Raw genomic sequence first — 18,987 nt, 5'->3', positions numbered from 1 at the left:
ACAGCCTATACGAGCGTGCAGGTTGATGGCCGCGATGGTCTTGACCATCGCGACCATCGCCACTGCGAGCCGGAGCCTGCGGTTGAGTTTCTCAACCGCAAGGCCCGGAGTGATTTTTGCTCTATCAGAGCCAAAATCACTCCCACTGACATCACTAGTGATGTCAGTGGGCCGGCTTCTGACGGTAGGCGTTCCCTTGGGAACGCCCCCGTCTGGGAGGCACGACCCCGGCACGCCCACCAAAGGGGGCGTGCTGTCAATCAACATCGACAGCACGCCCCCTTTGATCAGACACAACGAGCGAAGGAAAGTCCTTCGCTCGTCGCGTCTGGCGCATGGGCACGACGGAGCTCCCGCCGTCGTGCGCATGCGCAGTGCACACCATCGACCCACTTGCGAGCGGACAGCCGCTTGCGAGTGGGTCTGAATCAGGGCCTAATTTCATATAGAACATGTTTTGTTGCAGTTTCAGTGATATACAGTAAAGGTGCATACACACGTAACGATTTTGTAACCAACGATTTTCTGTCAGATTATCTGTTAGATTTTCCCTTGAAAAAGTGAACGATTTTGAAGTTTAATGAACGATTTTTACAACGATGAACGAAAAATGTTCCTTAATGAAAATCGTTATGTTGGGCAGTTTGAAATGGACGATGAACGATAACTACAAACGGGAGCGCGCTTGAACGATTATCGTTCATCATTATAACTCAGAAACCGAACGATTTTTTGAACGATTGAACGATAACGATGTCGTTAACGACAAATCGTTCAAAAAATCGTTACGTGTGTATGCACCTTTATGCATGTTTATTTCCCATGGCATCTGATAAAGGTGGCGACAGCGGGACTGGTATCACTGCCCTTTACAGTCCGTACACATTTCTACTTTCAAACATCAAGTAACTGCAACTGACAACTCATTTATTTATATAGCGCACATTGGGTCTCATTCAGCCTGAGCACTCGCAAGCGGGTCAATGTTTTGCTTTGCACATGCGCAGCGGCCGCACTGCGCGTACGCAACCCCGGAGCGAGAGAGAAATTCTCTCGCTCCGGGGCTCACTACAAACGGGGCGTCTGTCGATGTTGATCGACAGCTCGCCCCGTTTTGTAGGCGTGGCGGGGGATGATTTCAGAAACGGAGGTGTTCCCAAGCGAACACTTGCCGTTTGTGGGCGGCCCCACTGACATCACTATTAGAGCCCACAAGGGTCTCATCGATAGCCCTTATGATCGCGATGGTCTTGACCATCGCGACCATCAACCTGGTTGCTCGTTAAGGCTGTGGGTGGTAACCCACAACCTAGCGAGCGGCCAGGAGGCCGGATCATTTTTTAGATGCGGCCGCCCTCATTCACAGCGAGCACTCGCATTTTGCGAGCGGCTCTGAATGATGTCCATATTCCGCAGCATTTCCAGAGAATATTTCAGCCATTTACACACATAGCACACTATGGGATATATTAGCTAAAGGTTGAATCAAATCGATTTAAAATCGATGGAAATCGATCAATATCAATGTTGTGTTTCTGGATGAATTCCCACATTTGCTAATACTTAAAAAAAATAAAAAAATTGTGTTACCTAAAATCGACCTTTAGTAAATAATATCCATAAGGTTAATTTTTTTTTTTTTTTGTCAGAAGCCAATTAACCTACCAGTATGCTTTTGTATTGTGGGAGGAAACTGGAGTTCACCACGCAATCACAGAAAGAACATACACACTCCACACAGATAGTGTCTTAATCAGGAATTGAACTCATGACCTCAGCGCTATGAGGCAGTAATGTTAACCACTATTCCAGCCGTGCTGCAGAAATTAGTTATATCCCCACCAAAATCCCTGGCTTACTGGCTCCCTGATCTGGAACAGAAAATAGAGGACCGCATACACAATTAAAACTATTTAAACGACTGATAAAAATAGCCTGTGATGCCGATGGCTTCATGAGATTTCACAATCATCTTCCGCTCAGCATGTCTCAAATTAGTTATATTGATTTCATAATATCATTTCACGTTAAGAACAGAAGGGCAAAATGAATTTGAATCCATTCTGGCTTACGTTGAGTTGGTAAGCAGGTTACTCCTAATCACATCGTAAAATGCTCCCTGAAAAATAAACACATTTTTGCTACACATCCAGAGCCACCCACAAACGCAAGATGCCTGCAGCTCGGAATATCTAGTAAAATGTACCTCCTTTCTCCAGCAGATAACTGGAGCAGATGTGCAGGGAATAGTACAGGAATGTAGTAGAATAGAGAATACATTTTGCAGTACATGGCCAGACAGGTGGCAGCAGCATATTATGAGAATATTAGCATATTTATAAAGGATTTAGGAAACTGTATTATATCTTTTTTTTAGGGAACCGGTGTGATACTAAAGGTCAACAATAAAAAAGATCGACAACAATTTGGTCGACACCAAAAGTTTGGCATGGAAAAAGGTCAACATGACAAAAGGTCGACAGTTACAAAAGGTCGACAGGTTGAAAATGTCATAGAAACGATTGACACAGAAATGTTTTTTTTTCTTTCTAATCCTAATCTTCACCCTCACCCTAATCCTCCCCTTGGTGCCTAAACCTAACTGTTCTTCCTAGTGTCTAACACTAACCCTCCGGTAAGTGTCTAACCCTAACACTAAACCTAACCCTAAAAAAAAGTGTAGACCTTTTGAACATGTCGACCTTTTGTCATGTCGACCTTCTGGTGTCACCCAAATCATTGTCGACGCTTTTTTATGGAACCCTAGTGAACAATTATGGTCCAACTGCAGTAAATTTAACATGAGCTTCCAGATGTTTGGTGGAACAACCAAATGACAACATACCACTCCATAGAGGGTCAAGCAGTTTTGCATCATCTAAATTAAATCTAATGAAAAAAGGGACATTCCTAATTTGAAGAACGTTATGTTTCTTCCATCAGGTTTAGCCACATTCTGTTCATGATGAGCACCTGTAACCTACATACTGTACAACAGCACAGTAAACATACAAAATATCTGAACAGAAAACATTTAACTAAACTTGTGTTAAATGTACTGTATGTTACAGCTGTATAGTTTCCTTTATATTTACCATTTTATGTTTCGCTAGTGTTAAGTATCATCTGTACAGCTATAAATATTCATGAGTAGTAATGAGAGTATGACTACCCCATGTACTGGCAGGAGCAGGCTCACCGTGTGACATCATCAAGCTGCCAGCTCTCAGTACATTGGCCCTGAATGATCACATGATATTAGTATCACAGGACATTGCACCCACACCAGCTGCTGATTCATATAATGCAATGCATTTATAACACAAGAAATAACTGCACTACCTTAAAACTAGATCTTTCCAATAATTCTGGCTGGCATTTACTATACATTGCAATTGGGCATTGGCTCAGATTATATTAATAATGTTAGTTTTTCACAACTACGTGATAAGTTTTGTTCTGGTTTTGATTGTACTACTTACCCACAATGCTTCATGTTCTGTGGTTTATCCATTCGGACAGCTAGTTTGATTTTCAAATCATGGTCGGGGCAGTTTTTGGACACTGTCATTTTATGCAACTCAGACTGTTTGGGGCTGTTGGGTGTCGGGTGTAGGACCACCTAAAAATTAACAAAAATAGTATAAAAGACAATGAGAAATATTGCTGTTATCTGAAACAAACCTGATTTCCTTTCTTTTGCCCTCAAACTTCCCTATACTGTCACCTGCTGGTGTAAACTAGTAATACACCCTACAGTTGTAAACTAGTAATGCACCACAGTGCTCCTGACACCTACACACTGTGGAGGCTGCAGTATAAGTGGAACCAATATTCACAAAAACACAGCAAATAAACTCACAAGGATCCTTTGACATCCCTAAGGCACAATGGCCCTCATTCAGAGCCGTTCGCTATTTGCGGTCGTTCGTTTAAAAACAAGGGGTGGCTATTCAAATGATCCGTACGCACATTGCAGTCTGTTCACACCTCTAAGCCTGAACGAACGAGCAAAACATACGCTCGTTTATTTGTTAAAAACGCCCCCTGGCCGCTCGCACCATACGTCATGTCCGCTATTTATTAGATTAATCGAGTACATCGACCAGCGTATGAACTGCTCGCTATTCTTGTGGTTGGTGTTTGCTACCACAAATTTGCGAGCAGTTCTGGCTATAAAATAACCCAGTGACGTGGTCATTGACGCTGCTGTTTTAAATATACACACCCATAAAACGCCCGTTTTGACCTTTAAGCACGCCTGCGTTCGGATCTCCACTCCCCATTTTCAAGCACCTTCCCCTGTTACCACCCACATACGCCTCATTCTGTCACTCAAAATAGCAGGCACTCGCTATATAGCGTACAAACGATTTTCGGCCGCACTGACTGGTTCGCGCATGCGTACTAAAAAGCGTACGCATGCGCAGATGTGCAAACATCGCTCGGAACGAGCGTACTGCCGCTAACGAGCGGCTCTGAATGAGGGCCAATGTTTCTGTCACTAGTTCCTATTAAATGAATGAGCAGTATTCTCAGGAATTGATTGAGGCCATAAAATAGCTGCACCAACTGTGTGTAGATTGGGCCATCCGGGTAATACAGGGGGGTGTGCCCAGATCCAGAAGGCTAAGCCACACCCGTACTGAAAAAAATAAATAAAATGCCCTCGCTTCCTGGCATTTCTCTTTTCCACAACTGGCCCAGGCCCCTCAGACAAACCAAGGCCCCAGTAATTAGTACCTGACCCCCCTCTTGGCACCTCTCTCTATAGAGATTAGACCATGCTTGCCTGCTCTCACCGAATGTCTGAAGACTAATGGAGTTCAGGGAGCTCTCCATACGCGAAGGATTGGGAGCGAGACCTACAACTTCATTTAGAGGATTGCGTTTGGAACAAAATTTTTCAAAACACGTTTGGTAGTTCTGTTAGTTACTCTGTGCTTGAGACTCAATTCAAGGTAATGTCCCGATGGTACTGATGCCCTCTTACACTAGCGAAAATGTACCCTGGACTATTGGATAAATGTTGGAGGTGTGACATGGAGACAGGCTCTCCACTGCATATTTGGTGGGACTGCAGTCTTTTACGTTCCTTTTGGATTTCTATTACTAAGTCTATTGTGGATGAGGATACTCCCTCTGACTCCTCTTTTTGGCTTCTTAATTTATTCCCTGGTCCTATCTCAAACTACATAAAGTCCCTGTTAAAGTTTTTTAATAGCGCCGTGAAAGCTGTGATCCCGGTGCGCTGGCGATCCACCCCCTCCCACGCTTAAGGAGTGGTTTGCTCGTATAGACTTATATATGTCCATGGAAAACCTCCAAATGGGCCGGGAAAAGTATCAGGAGGTTATCTCTTCTTGGCACCCATGGTTGGAAATCAAGTCTTCTCGTACATGTTTAAGATCCACTGACTGAGCTCTGATATTTTTTCCCTGTCATCTGCAACCTAAGTGTTTTCTGCTAAAGGCTGTTCCTTACGAGAAACTTTTCCCATCTCTAACTATGAGTTACCAACTCTCTTCCCCCGCCCCCCCTTTTCTTTCCCCTCCTTTTTTCTTAGTCCTTTTCCCCCTTTATTTGTATTGGTTTATTTTTCTTGTGTTTATTTATTTTTTTATTTGTGTTTTCTTATTTGTTTTTGATTACTGCTGTTAAGGGTGTGGATTTATTTGTAAACCTAGTATCTGTTATGTGTGGATTATATATTTTAAGTTATGCTATCAAATTTTTGCTGATTTTGTAACAGATTGTTTAAAAATAAAAAGAAATACCAATAAATATATACTGTAAAAAAAAATGATTATTATTATTATTATTATTATTATTAGCACTATTATTATACATTTTAGTTACCGTAGTTTATTTAATCAAGAGAGTACTGAGAAAATTGAGCTAATGAAGGTGTAAGATCAGTACTCACGATAGAATGTAAGCCCTGCAATCGGACTTTCATGACACATTTTTGATTCTTTGTTATACCACTTTCAGACAGAAAAATCCCTAAAACCTGGGTTTTTCCCATATCTTTCAACCCGGGAAGGACCCGGGAATTTGCTCCTAACCCCCTTTAACACAGCACATAATTCCCGGGAAATTCCCGGGTCGACCCCTTTCACACAGAACACAGATTATCCCTGCAATATACAGTGTGTCATAATAAATGGACTGCTTTTATGGCACACAGAGATGAGGTCATGAAAAGTGCAGCCGTGCACCGCCATCTCAGCCAATAAGCGCTGCTTACTATGCTCGGAGTAGAAAAACCCGGTTCGGCACCTTTCAGACAGCCGCCAACCCGTGTAAGACCCGGGAAATACCCAGGTAAATACCTGGGTCGAAGTACCGGGAATTAGGTCCCGTGTTGACCCTTTCAGACAGAAAAAAAACCTGGGTCGACCCGGCAAATTACCGGGTTCTTTTCTCTGTCTGAAAGGGGTATAATAAATGTATTGCTGTGTGTTATTCATGTCCTTATATGTACCCCTGTATTGTGGGATTTATGCGGTTATCCCCTGCAAGTAAGTGCAACTATATGTCGCACTTACGGTAGCTCCAAACTCGGGGCTTTTTGTACACAGCCCCTTAGGGCTGCATACAAATAAGTTTGCGTCCAGGGCAAGACCGAGATACGAGGGGGCAAGTTCTGCTGCCTCTCGTGCCTAATTGAATTGACACCTTAGTTTGTGAAAACGCTGCTCTGATTCCTTGAGTGTGCCCCAGGTTCTTCTATGTAAACTTCAATATCCACTTACCTTTTTCCCAAGCTGTTGTACACGTATGAGAATGTTTATGTGCTAAATTATACATTTATATTACCCAACATTTAAAAAGGGCAAAATCAGAACCTCTAAAATAGGCCCAAGTCCCACAGTTGCAGAGATTTTAAAGATGCTCTCTCCTGGAGATACCGGAAGGGAGGCGCAGGTAGGGGGTGTGGGTGTTATGGCAAGAAGCATAGGTAAGTATGCCATACAGATGTTCTAAGTTGCCCAAATTCTTTTGGGATCCAAAATCTGGGAGTGATGTTTTTTTTTTTTAAACTCCTGCAACAAAAGTATCCCTGATGCCTTTTAAATACAAAAAAAAATATCATTGTTCTCAAATGGATGAGGGTGGGAAGTTTGGTAAATGGCATAAAGATAGCAAGAGCTCCCTTTTTTTAAAGGTATTAAACTTGTTTTGTTAGTTGCGCTCACTGTCACCAATTTTATATGATAAGAAATTTGGCAAACTACAGTATGCCCTGTTTTGGCAATGCAAGGTGCCAGCTTACGCATTTTACTGTGATAGGTGCTCTGCGCCTATAAAACACCAGGCCTGACACTCAGCTACTGCCCATCATAGGAGGCAATTGAGTATCGGTAAAAATATCAAGCTTCAAGGAAATATGAAACTGCCCTCTGTGAGGTATGTAGTTCAGATCCCAGTGCACACATTGCCGGCGGTCGCAATACTGACGCAGGAATCCTGACAAGGGTCAGAAGCCTGGCTCGACAATCCCGGCGGCCGTCATCCCGAAGGTAAGTTTTAGGGTTAGATTTAGGGCTAGGGGTTAGGCACTAGGGGGAGGGTTAGGGTTAGACTGTGGGAGGGGAGGGTTAGGCTGCGAAAACGTGGGGAAGATTAGGGTTAGGTTGCAAGAGCAGAGGGTTAGGCTGCAGGAAAGGTGAGTTAGGGTTAAGTGTAGTTTACTTACCTGTAGGCGTCGCGATTTCAACTGTCTGGATTCCGGCGTTGGTATTGTGACCGCTGACATTCTGTGCCCTGAGATCATGTACCAAACCCCTCTGTGAACATTACAGGAACCAGGTGTTTTTGAATGGATTGTGAGCCAAGTACTGGCTGCCTCATACTGTTATAACTCCACGACACTAAAGCTACATCAAAGGGATGTTTTTCAGGTGTGATAGCAACATTGTAGAGTAAATGAAAGCGGAACAAGGTGCAGTTATTTTTTACATTCCTATCTGCTCTCATTCACAGCTACAGACGGCCAATATGCCTGAAAAAAGTCTGTGTTGAACTAGCGCAAATTACAGACAACTATGGTTATGTTTTTACCAATCCCACCCACTCAATGTAAATGTTTTAGAGATTTACCTTCAATCTTGGGCTGAGTTTAATATTTTATAAAGGATTTGCAATTAATGGTGGATTCTCTGTAATATAACCACAGTGTTTGGTAGATATGTTCCCAATGTAGTAAGTTTGTAATTTATTATCTTTCAGTATTTTATTTTTTTTTGATCATTTTGTTCCCATAAGTCAGGGATGGGGAACTGGGAGCCTTATAAGGCCCCGGGAATAATTTTGTCTGGCCCTCGGAGCTTTTTTCTGCTAGCCTCATCTGGCTAGCAGGGTCCCTAGAATGTCACACTGCAGCCAAAATCTATGCAGTAGTGCTGCCCTTACAGCCCCCCGGAGCATCCTGGGGATGCTCCAGGCATTGCTGTAATCACCGGCGATTGTGGCCCCACCCCATGTGACGTCACACGGAGGGGCATGGCCTGCACCAAGCCTGCAAATAATTTTATATATATCAAAATAGCCCACGGCACAAAAAAGGTTCCCCACCCCTGCCATAAGTTATCAGTTGCACAACTCATTTTTACATGGTGCCAGAAATAAGAATGTATAAGGTCTGTGGGAGATCTCACCCTGCCAAGTTCTTTGTCCTCTAAAGCCAACACTCCAGTGCTCTCAGTGAAAAGTTTGACCTTAACAGCGGGCAATGCATGCGTTGTACTGAAGTCTCCTTGCGTCCCCCAACTGTAAGAAAAGTAAAATAAGTAACAGTCAGCGCGGAATTGTACAATAAAAGATGTCAGGGTTAAATAAAAAGTGACAAGATAACACAGAAATGTGCTACAACTCTGTGACAAGAAACGTGTTAATTGTCTCTCTGGTTTTTGTGAGACAGATGTCTGGGATAGGAGCTCACTGCTAACATACCGTAGGTGCTAGATATTGCAGATCAGCAGTAAAGGAACTTGGGGGTTTGTTTAACCAATATTTGTAACTCATATTTGGGCATTTCAATTTGTAATTATGGTGAAGCGAATGATCTACATTGGAATATGATAAGCACAATATAGCTTTGTGTTGGCATTGCCAGACGAGATGTTTAAAATTGGACAGATATGTAACACACATGCTGCAATTCCCTAGTACATTTGACAGGAGTTTGAGGGAGGGAGTGTAGACGTGGGCAAAAAACTTGTGGGCAAGTGCTCGTTGAAGCAAGTTTCAGTTAAAATCACATTCACAAAGTGCAAATGTGCTTGTTTGGGGGAACATGATTTGCGGGTACTAAAACCCTACTGCAGGCCTGGCCAACCTGTGGCTTCTGTTGATGTGAAACTATAGCTCCCAGCATGCCCTGCCACAGTTTGCTATTAGGGCATGCTAAAACTGTGGCAGGGCATACTGTGACTTGTAGTTTCAACAGCTGGAGAGCCAAAGGTTGGCCAGGCCTGCCCTAGTGCAAGTTAATATCTTATCTGATGATGACAGTTGAGGTCCATGTCTGATTGGTCGAATGCATCTTAAAACACACCCAATAATGTAAATGAAGTTAACTTGCTTTGTCCTTGATTTAAAAACAAGATTACAATGTAATGAACACTCATTTTAAAAAATAAATAAATAATAAAGTGTGTTTACTACTACCTAAAAAAAGGAAATATTTTATATCTGCCTCTTGTTTCTTTTTGCATTTCTTAGGCACCAACTGACTTGGGTACCTCTTATTTACCCTTTCTTGCCATTTGCTGTAATGTGTATGGGTTTTATACTGTGTTTTGGAGCATTTCTGTAACTATAGCGAAGCCACATCTCCTGACGACTGATTCTTCTGCTGAATGGGGAGGGAGGCGCATTCGTTACCTATGCAGAGTTGATTGCATATTGCGTTTGCAGCCAACTCAGAAAAGGTCACAGAACAGGAGCAGCGATCCGATGAATAACCATATACAATGGCTGCCCTCATTGTCTCTAAGTGACAGTTGAACAACTTTTTAATTGTTGGAGTCTAAGAAATATATATTCAGGTTTGTGTATTACTGCGATAAATTGGACTGTAACTAAATATAAGTGACCAGATAGCCCTCTCCAGGTGATAGTAAAGGAGGGCAGGGTGTCTGTATTGCACTCCCCTTATCTTACACTGGTACTTTGGTGTCCGCCCCGTTTTTCGTGAGTGGCCAGCCCTGGTACTGTGTGGACGTACACAGTCTGTGGGGCTCACAAGCCGGCCAGCCTGAGTAAGCTGAGGCTTACTCACCTGCCCGCCGTCCGGCACCATCCACCATCACGACCATCGACCACCGATGGTCGTGATGGTGATCCCAGTCTGCGACCTCCGTCGCAGTGCTGGGATCGCAAAGGCAGCGCTCGCAAGCGGGTCGATGGTGGGGTACTCCGCGACGCGAGCATGTGCAAGCCCCAGAGCGAGAGAGAAATTCTCTCCCTCCGGGACTCACTACAAAAGGTGCGGCTGTCGATGTTGATCGACAGATCGCCCCATTTTGTAGGCGGGGAGGGGGGGGGGGCTACACAAACAGAGGAACGCCTGCCGTTTGTGGGAGGCACCACTGACATCACCAGTGATGTGAGTGGAGAGCTTCCTGCTCTGTTAGAGCAGGAAGCTCTCTGGAGCTTGCGATGGACGAGACCCTACCACAAGGGTCTTGTCGCAAGCCCCGATGGTCGCGACCATTGAGACCATCACCTGGCCACTCGCAAAAGCTGTGGGTGGTCACCCACAGCTTAGCGAGTGGCCAGGAGGCCGCTACAAAAAAAAACAAAAAACGCCTTCATTCAGAGCGAGCGCTCTTAAAGAGCGTCCGGCTCTGAATCAGGCCCCTAATTCCATGGGGGAGGCTCCGGAAGCTGGTGGTGATGCATGGATTAAAGGATGTGAGCTCAAGAGCTCATGAGGTCTGTAACGCTCTCCTGTCCCTGGGCCTGATTCAGCAAGGAACGCTATTCTGCTTATACGCATAAACCGCAGTTGCTAATATCAGTGATGCTATTTAAGTGTTTGCATTCACATAGCGATCGCTGGCAGACATAAGGATGCCCACTTGAGCTTGCATCTGTATACTAGGGCAACATAGCGAAACAATAGGTAACTTTGACCCCATATGCACAGTTAAGGCAGTTCAGACCTCAATCAGGAATTGCTGACTTCTGCGCACGCTATGAGTCCTCAGGCAGCATCTGGTATCGCAGTGGCTAATTTATGCAAGCCCCTGCAATGGCGTTGAAACGCACTGACTTGCCTACGTTCGCCCGACCCCCCCCGTCACAACCGACATACGTCACTTCCTGTCAATTACTCGCCACCACTGCACTAGAGGAACAGTCCCACTAAGCCAGAATCCTCCATTAACTGTATTAATCTTAACTAAAGGTCTGATTCAGAGATGGCCGGTAATGCGATTTTCACGCAGATTGAGCGATTGTTTGCCATTTTCTATGCGTATGAGCCGCACTGCAAGTGCGCTGCATTCACATTGCGATTACAGACGCACTCTCGGCATTTGTCGCATAATAAGTGACAGGTTGTCAGTGTTTGGGGGTGGCAACCGGGTGGTGGTCTAAAAAACGCAGGCGTCCCTGCCCATTTAAACGCCGTTACATGGGCATGCAAAAATTAGCCACTGCGAGTGCATACGCAGCATGAGAGGAGAGCTGCCAGTGTGCGACGATGTTACCGATAATTACTCAGGTATGCATCGTCGCACGCAGGTAATAAGGCAGCAGTGGGCGTTTTTATGCTCAGGTGATCTTTGCAGACATTAGCATATTTTCGCAGCTGCGTTGCGTATGAAAACACAACTGCGATCGCATTAACCTCCGTCTCTGAATCGGGCCCTCAGTGAACTGTGCTGGAGTGTGAAGTTGGAAGATGTAGATTCAGTCTACGCCTGCTGTACCTGGACTATATATGTACTGTACTGTTATCACACCTGCATGGGACACTCCTTTGCTGTTCACCTGTAACAGGTGAGGGAGAAGTAGCTAGAGATGGACAGATGACCCAGCAGCGTTACTGACCTGTGTTTTTACTGACAGGTGTCATGGAGAAATATCCATGCTCACCAGGCAATCAGTGGGTTACATAGATAGTAGCAAATAAATATGTAGAAGTGTAAACTTCTCTATTTGTTTTAGCTAATTAGCTGTTATGGATGTTTGACCATCCATAACAACTACGGCCTCTTTTATGCCACTTTTCGGCACAAGGAGCAGTGTGACTGGCATATGCCAACAAGTAGCCTATATGTGACTGAGCATCATTTCATTGTGAGAGAAGGAAGACTGGATACACGGGATAGCACTCTGTGTTAGAATGTGCCCCTCTGGAAAGACACAAAGTCTGATCAGCTGGATAGAGTTTAAGAGCTGGTGCCTGCCAGCAAACCCATTTCATCAACAGTAGATCAACGCACACGGTCGTATTTTTCCCGGCATGGCAGCTGTGAACTCTATAACAAATGAGGACACCCCAAGGGTGTAGGTAGCAGCGCATTCATCTCTTTCTGTACAAAATAAATGCTTAAATTTGCTTCGGCCATCAAAGCTGGGAAGGGAAACAATCCGACCCCACTCTGTACTAGGTCAGGACATGGGGATGTAGAGCTGACAAGACTATTAAAACCTAAAGGACCAATAATCCTAGAAAAAAAAAATAACAGATCTACTAGTAACAATCAGAACTAAGGGCCTCCTGATTCAGCAGAGGACGGGATTGCAGAGCTGCACACGAGCAGCTTTGTAATTCCGTCCTTGATAAAATGCAAATGCAGCAGAAGGTCTCTGACATGATCTCCTTGCTGCATCTGCGATCCCAGCGCTGTGACCAAGGTCAGGCTGCAGTAGCTGAAGCTTACCGTAACCTGGCCGGGTCCTGGCAGCCTGCGAGGCCAGAAAGTCTGAGTCCATGGAAGCAGATCCTGACCTTGCTCTGATGGTGCTGCAAACTTTCTCCATATGCTTTCAGGATATACTTAAAATCATTGTGGCATGGACTCTACAAGACGTCAAAAGAGCAGCCGCACAGTGGTGCCAACACTTGCATCCCATAAGTGTTAACAATGAGTTGGTGGTAGATCACTTTGTCCAGAGATGACTTGACTTGGTTCATTGTGTTATGAGCACGGGATGCAGTTACTGTGTAGACATTCAGGATGTTGACAATAATAATGTCGACAGTTTTGTAGTCAACATTGTTGAAATGTCCCCCAGACATTAGTCACGGTATTACGCCACGAGGGGGCAGGGCTCTGATTGCAGTCAGTGGGGGGGGGGGGGGGTTCTAGGTTCTCAGAACCCCCCCTGTGTGTACCACTGCTACACATCCACAACGCTCCCATGACACTCCCACGAGATGGTACTCTTCCATGCGATTGCCATATTGCCACCCAGATAACACCCAGAAATGCCAGATCACTCATACAAAGACATCTATGTTTGCTATCGTGCATGCATTGTTTGCTAGAATTCGCTAGGTGCAGACGCTTACGGAACTGTGGGGTCGATTCAGACCCGGACGCTAAGCTGCGCTCTCTCGCAGCTAAAAGGGGCCAAGTATGCAAATTCCGCAATCGCACTGTCTGGTGTTAGGACGCCCTCTATATCTTAGAGAGCGACGGCAGAGTGAATGCACGCCGGTCTAAATACGCCCACTTTTCTTTCTTAACACACGTCATCTCCAGGAAGTGTATGATTAATCATGACCATCGAGAGCCATCGGGGCTGCTTGCAGCCCTTGAGGTTGACCCTACCCCACCGCAAGCACTGCGATCACTGCAGGCTGAAATACAAGCAAGTGACGCTTCTTTGCTAATTATGCACACCCATAAGACGCCATTTTGACACCCAAACACGCCTGCGTTCACAGCACCACTCCCCCGTTCACAAGCACCTTCCCCTGTTATCGCCCACAAACGGCACTGTCACTCAAAGTAGCGTCCAGTCTGTGTACTAGGAGCACACGATTCCCGGACGCAGTGACTGGTTTGCGCATGCGTACTTTGACGCAAACGCACGATAATCGCCCATAGCGTGCGTCCGCAGCTTAGCGAACGGGTCTGAATAGGGCCCTGTGTCCAGCTCAGATTCAAACTCACTACGCATACAGTTTAAGACTTTTGTGATGTGGCGTTTGCTTAAAAAAGTAAACCTGGATAGGTCACAATAATTCTACTATCCCTTTAAATTTGGATTCCCGTTCTCAAGAATCATCCACTGGCACCTCTCATGTTATTTATACACTGCGGCAAATATCAGGAAACAAAATAACTTGAAGAATTTGCAAAAAGACTTTTTAAGTGATTACAATGTTTCGGATTATACTTCATTCCTGCAGTTTCTAATTTATTTCCATCCGGCTGGAATTACGGCACCCCCGGCACTGCCGCTAAATTCTGGCTGCTGATACTGATAACACGAGCTGTTAGACACCAGGTCACATCTGCTGAAGAACTTTATCCAAGATAATCATAAAATAAGATTTGCATTGTTTCTTCGGCTGTAATTATTATCACCTCTCCTTCTCCCAGGCAGGGAAAATGTCAGCAAAGTGATAGATATTCTTTGCAGAGCGTTAAGAAAAATGCTCTGCGCTCTGCGTGACAGAATCTGCTTTCAAACCGTCACTCCTGTTTACTATTAAAAGCCTCATATTTGTCGAGTGCTCCCAGACCATATGTTATCGACAAATGTTACTAACTCAAAAAACAAACAATCATTTTCATCAGGATATTATGCAGGATGAAGAAACTGCCACAGAGGAACTAAAACCTAAATAAAAATGACTAGAGATAAATATAATATTTATGACGAGCTCTAAGTACGCTTGGAACACTAATTAGATAAGAGACAACAAACATTCCCGTAATACCGGAGATGGAGACGGGACTGTGGAATCAGGGAACGTTTAGTGATGATATCAAGTGTTAGAAGTCAAATAGGGGTATTCAATATGGGAGCGATAACATTGTTTTTGCGTTAATATCGCACTTTTGACATCATTATCGCAGGTTTGACTTTTACACCGTATTCAATTTCAAAGACTTATCGCAGTTTTGAAAAGTCTTTGATAAAAAACGGGGATAAGTTTTCACCATTGAATAGGTGTCGAAAAAAAGTGCAGAATTGGGGTTTAGGGGTGCAGGCTTAAAAAAAATAGCCTGCACCCCTGGGAATGACATTTAAAAAAGAACTGTGTCAAAAAAAAGTTTTTTAAAAAAATAGGGACACCCCAAAAAATTAATTTAAAAATTGGGGTAAAAAAAAAAATGGGAAAAAATTGTTTAACAATAGGGAAATAGGTTCAGGGCTATTCTGCAAGGATGCGGCAGATGTTTTCTAGAATAGATTTATAGCGGCAGGTGCACAAATGCAGAATTTTTAAAAACTTACATTAGGGACATCAAAATATGCTAGTACCCATTTTCATGTACCCCAAATTTGATGGGACCACTTAAAAAAACGAAAAAAATAACCTAAGTGCTCTTCTGCATCACTTCTTCAATGTCGGAAAAAAACACCTGCTGCGGCTATTTAAATCCCCGACTTTCAATTAAAGACTAAAACGGGGGTACCCATAGTGTTCCCCCATGTTTTTACTACTTTAGGGGGGTCTTACAATTTTTTTAAGGAAAAATTTGTAACTTTAGGCAAATCCAACTTCGGAGTTTCCCATTTTCGTTAATTTTATATTGAATACGGGTATAAGCGGGAGCCCACCCGATACTTTAACGCAGGTAAAAACTCCGATATGAAACGTTAACTTCGACAGTGAAGTTAACGTTTCATATTGAATACCCCTGAAAGAGTATTAAATTAAAGTGCATATAAAAGGTATATATAAAAAGTACCCGACACCCTGAGCTGGTTTAAGGGCCACGTAGGCCTGAAAATAATCAAGGGCCTGTTAGGAGAAGCAGAGGAGGTGTGATCAGTGTTGTGTGGGTGTGGCTAGTATCTTGTGGGCGTGTACACTGCATAAATTATTAGCCCCAATGTCTTCCTAAATAAGTCAAATTATAAAATATGATTTGTGGCCAGCTGGTGGCAGGTTATCATCATGCTGTCGTGACGATGGGCCTATTTTTATGTGGAGGCCTGGAGATGTAGTTCCATCTGCCCCATTGTTAATTTGGCCCTGCCGACACCTGATACAGTGGAATTAATTGCAAAACAACTCGGCCATTCACCAGTGTCTCTTAATGAGCTGCACAAGGCATACTAAGGTGAACAACCTCTACTCTACTTGGGAGGTAAAACTGAACCTTGATGTGTGTAGAGTTGCCCGTAGGCTCGCAGTACAGCATCTACTCAATGTCCTCAGTTCTGACAACTCCAGGAAATAAACTCCCTCTAGTCCCATTTTCACGTAGATGTAGTATATTTAATGATGTCAATGAATAATTGTATAAAATGGGCAGTTTGTCCTATCCACTAATACTGTACTTGACCAGCCCCAGATAGCCCAGGATCGTCAGATCGGAAGCCTGGTGTCTCTAGCCACTCCTTCATTTTCCTAACCCCATGTGTTGTGGAGACTGGGTTAATGTGGAAGACTGTACGCCTTGAAGTGGCCACAGTAGTCTAATAGTGTCCCCATAGAAAAAATATATTTAAAAATTACTAATCAATACCCCAACCTCCTACCACTTCACCATGACACAAGAGCTGGTGGAATGATAAAACACATTTATGGAGTAGAACGGTCATTGTACCACCCTGCGCAGAAAGGAACACACCTAAATATGCAGCCTTTCCAGCCAATTATGTCAAGGAACTGGCAGTTTTGGGTGGAGGTGACTTTCTCATACTCTATAGGCTGCAGCCCCATGCTGTATTGTACCCTGGGCCACCACTAAGCAGTCTAGGAGAGTAAAACATAGTGACTCTGTTGTAGGGTATAACAAGAAAATCCCCATATATAGTACTATTGTTTCAATAAGGATAAATTGGTTTTGGCTCCTTTTAATACCCCTTGGGGCACGCCTAGCGCTACTGAAATTTGAAGGTAAAAAGTCGCATGAAAAGATGCTCGGCGCTACCGAGTCACACGGAGCTCCCGCGTTATACGTGGCGCAACTTGTAACGCACACAGGATAGACGTATGTCGACACATCTGTAGCTTAAAATGATATGCAGCATGCCTATATTCTGTGTGCGACTGCGGCTGTATCTGCCTGCAAAATGTTACGTCACAGTGTCACAGCATTTCACAGGCAGATACAGCCGCAGTTGCACACAGAATATAGGCATGCCGCATATCATTTTAATTAGCAGACACTTCTTGTGCATCCTATATCAATTTGCAGGCTGCTCATGCGTTATGTTTACCGCAACTTGTAGCGTACGGAGGTAAGATGTAGGTGGACACATCTGTATGCTGTCTCAGAATGAGCGTCTCACCTAAGACGGAGCTTGTGGGACTTGGGGTAGATATGGGACTGAGGATGGTAGAACATGCAGCGAGAGTAAGTATTGAAGCAGAGTGGGTGGGATAGGTCACAGTTTGTAGGTGGATTTTAAGAGAGTGCTTGAAGGTTGGGATAGTCCAGTTAGATGTCCTATAAGATGCTGTGTGGAGGAACATCGGAGAAGTCTTGGAGGCAGATGAGGCAGGTGTTAGATGAAGTTACCGGATATGACACAAGAGTACTCTCTGTGAAGTAATGTATTTAATGCAGAGGGCACAGCACTACAGTGACACATGCCAGGGCAATGACAGTTCTCTGCCGTGGATAATAGAACTGAAAATCACAGAAGGAAGCTAGAGGAAAAAGGCAATGAATTAAGCAAACATTGCAGGAGAATATGGTGCAGGAGCCAATGAATTAAAGTCATCTTACGATGGACAGCCCTATTATACAATCCATAGGCACTTCACACCCTGGGCACCCAAGGCCACCCCTTAGATCTTCTAGTAGGAGTGCCAGCCTTGCTATCAACGCACTAACACAAAGAACTCAGCACACGACTCTTCATCAATGTTTTTCAAAAACAAGTACAGTAAGAAAGATAATATAATTTCCGAGCTGTCCGTGAATGGTTTTAAACCCCATTTCCATCAACTCATTGTACTTTCTTCCCAATAATACTCCTGCATTTTCTTTAGAGATTCAGAGGCATATTTATCAAAGGACGAAGCCCACTATTGCTGTAAAACATGACAGAACTTATCACTGCGATTGGTACTAATGATGATACATTTCCCCTGTAATACAGTGTAAGTAAAATGTCAGTAAAAATGTTAGCCATCAGTATTTTTTTTTTAAATTGTCAAATAGTTTTAAAGGCTCACTGTAGCAAGCTTCTAAGTCAGAGGTTCCCAAACGCGGTCCTCAAGGCGGAATCAATATGTATCACGGCCGGCGTTTGAAATCCCGGCGACGGCAGCCTGATGGGTGAAGATCCCAAGAGCAGAGGTAAGTAGGCTATCCCTACCCCTCCCCCCCCTAACCCTCCCTTAGGCATGCCTAACCCTATCCTCCTCCCTAGTGCCTAACCCTAATCTCCCCCCAGGGGTGCCTAAACCTAACCTCCCCTCCCCCCACCTAACTCTCCTGGGGGGGATGCCTAACCCTCCCCCCCCCCTCCCCTAGCCTAACCCTAAATCTCCCGGGGGTTGCCTAACCCCCCCCTACGATGACTTAGAAGTCCCTTCCCCCTGGCATATCTTCGTTCGGTATCCCAGACGTCGGGATTTCGGCAGGTGGATAATGATTGGCGTCGGGATTTTGATGCCTATCATTAGTCCCATGCCGGGATTTGACAGTCGGGAAGCCGGCGGTCGGCATTTCGACTGCCGGCTTCCTAACTACACACCCTCAAGGCTTCCTCAAGGCTCCCCAACAGTTCAGGTTTTAGAGATATCCATGGTTGAGCACAGGTGGTTAAATCAATTTGACTAAGGTACTTATTAAGTCACCTGTGGTCAAGCATGGATATCCT

General features: G+C 44.4%; 1 protein-coding gene across 20 annotated transcripts in view; it reads right to left on the bottom strand.

Moving 5' to 3' along the window:
• CADPS (calcium dependent secretion activator) overlaps window positions 1-18,987 on the bottom strand; it is a 489,445-nt gene that overhangs the window by 244,229 nt on the left and 226,229 nt on the right. For all 20 annotated transcript variants that reach the window (XM_088473424.1, XM_088473427.1, XM_088473407.1 and 17 more), the window contains exons 7-8: window positions 8,664-8,775; window positions 3,483-3,622 (exon numbers count right to left, since the gene is read on the bottom strand). In XM_088473424.1, coding sequence (XP_088329550.1) covers window positions 3,483-3,622; window positions 8,664-8,775 — 252 coding nt within the window. The remainder of the gene's footprint in view (window positions 1-3,482; window positions 3,623-8,663; window positions 8,776-18,987) is intronic.

This window comes from Taudactylus pleione, unplaced genomic scaffold (genome assembly GCF_031769625.1).
Source record: "Taudactylus pleione unplaced genomic scaffold, aTauple2 ptg000135l, whole genome shotgun sequence".
In the NCBI taxonomy this organism is placed as follows: domain Eukaryota; kingdom Metazoa; phylum Chordata; class Amphibia; order Anura; family Myobatrachidae; genus Taudactylus; species Taudactylus pleione.
Note: the sequence above shows the minus strand (reverse complement) of the source record. Positions and strands in the feature narration are given on the sequence as shown.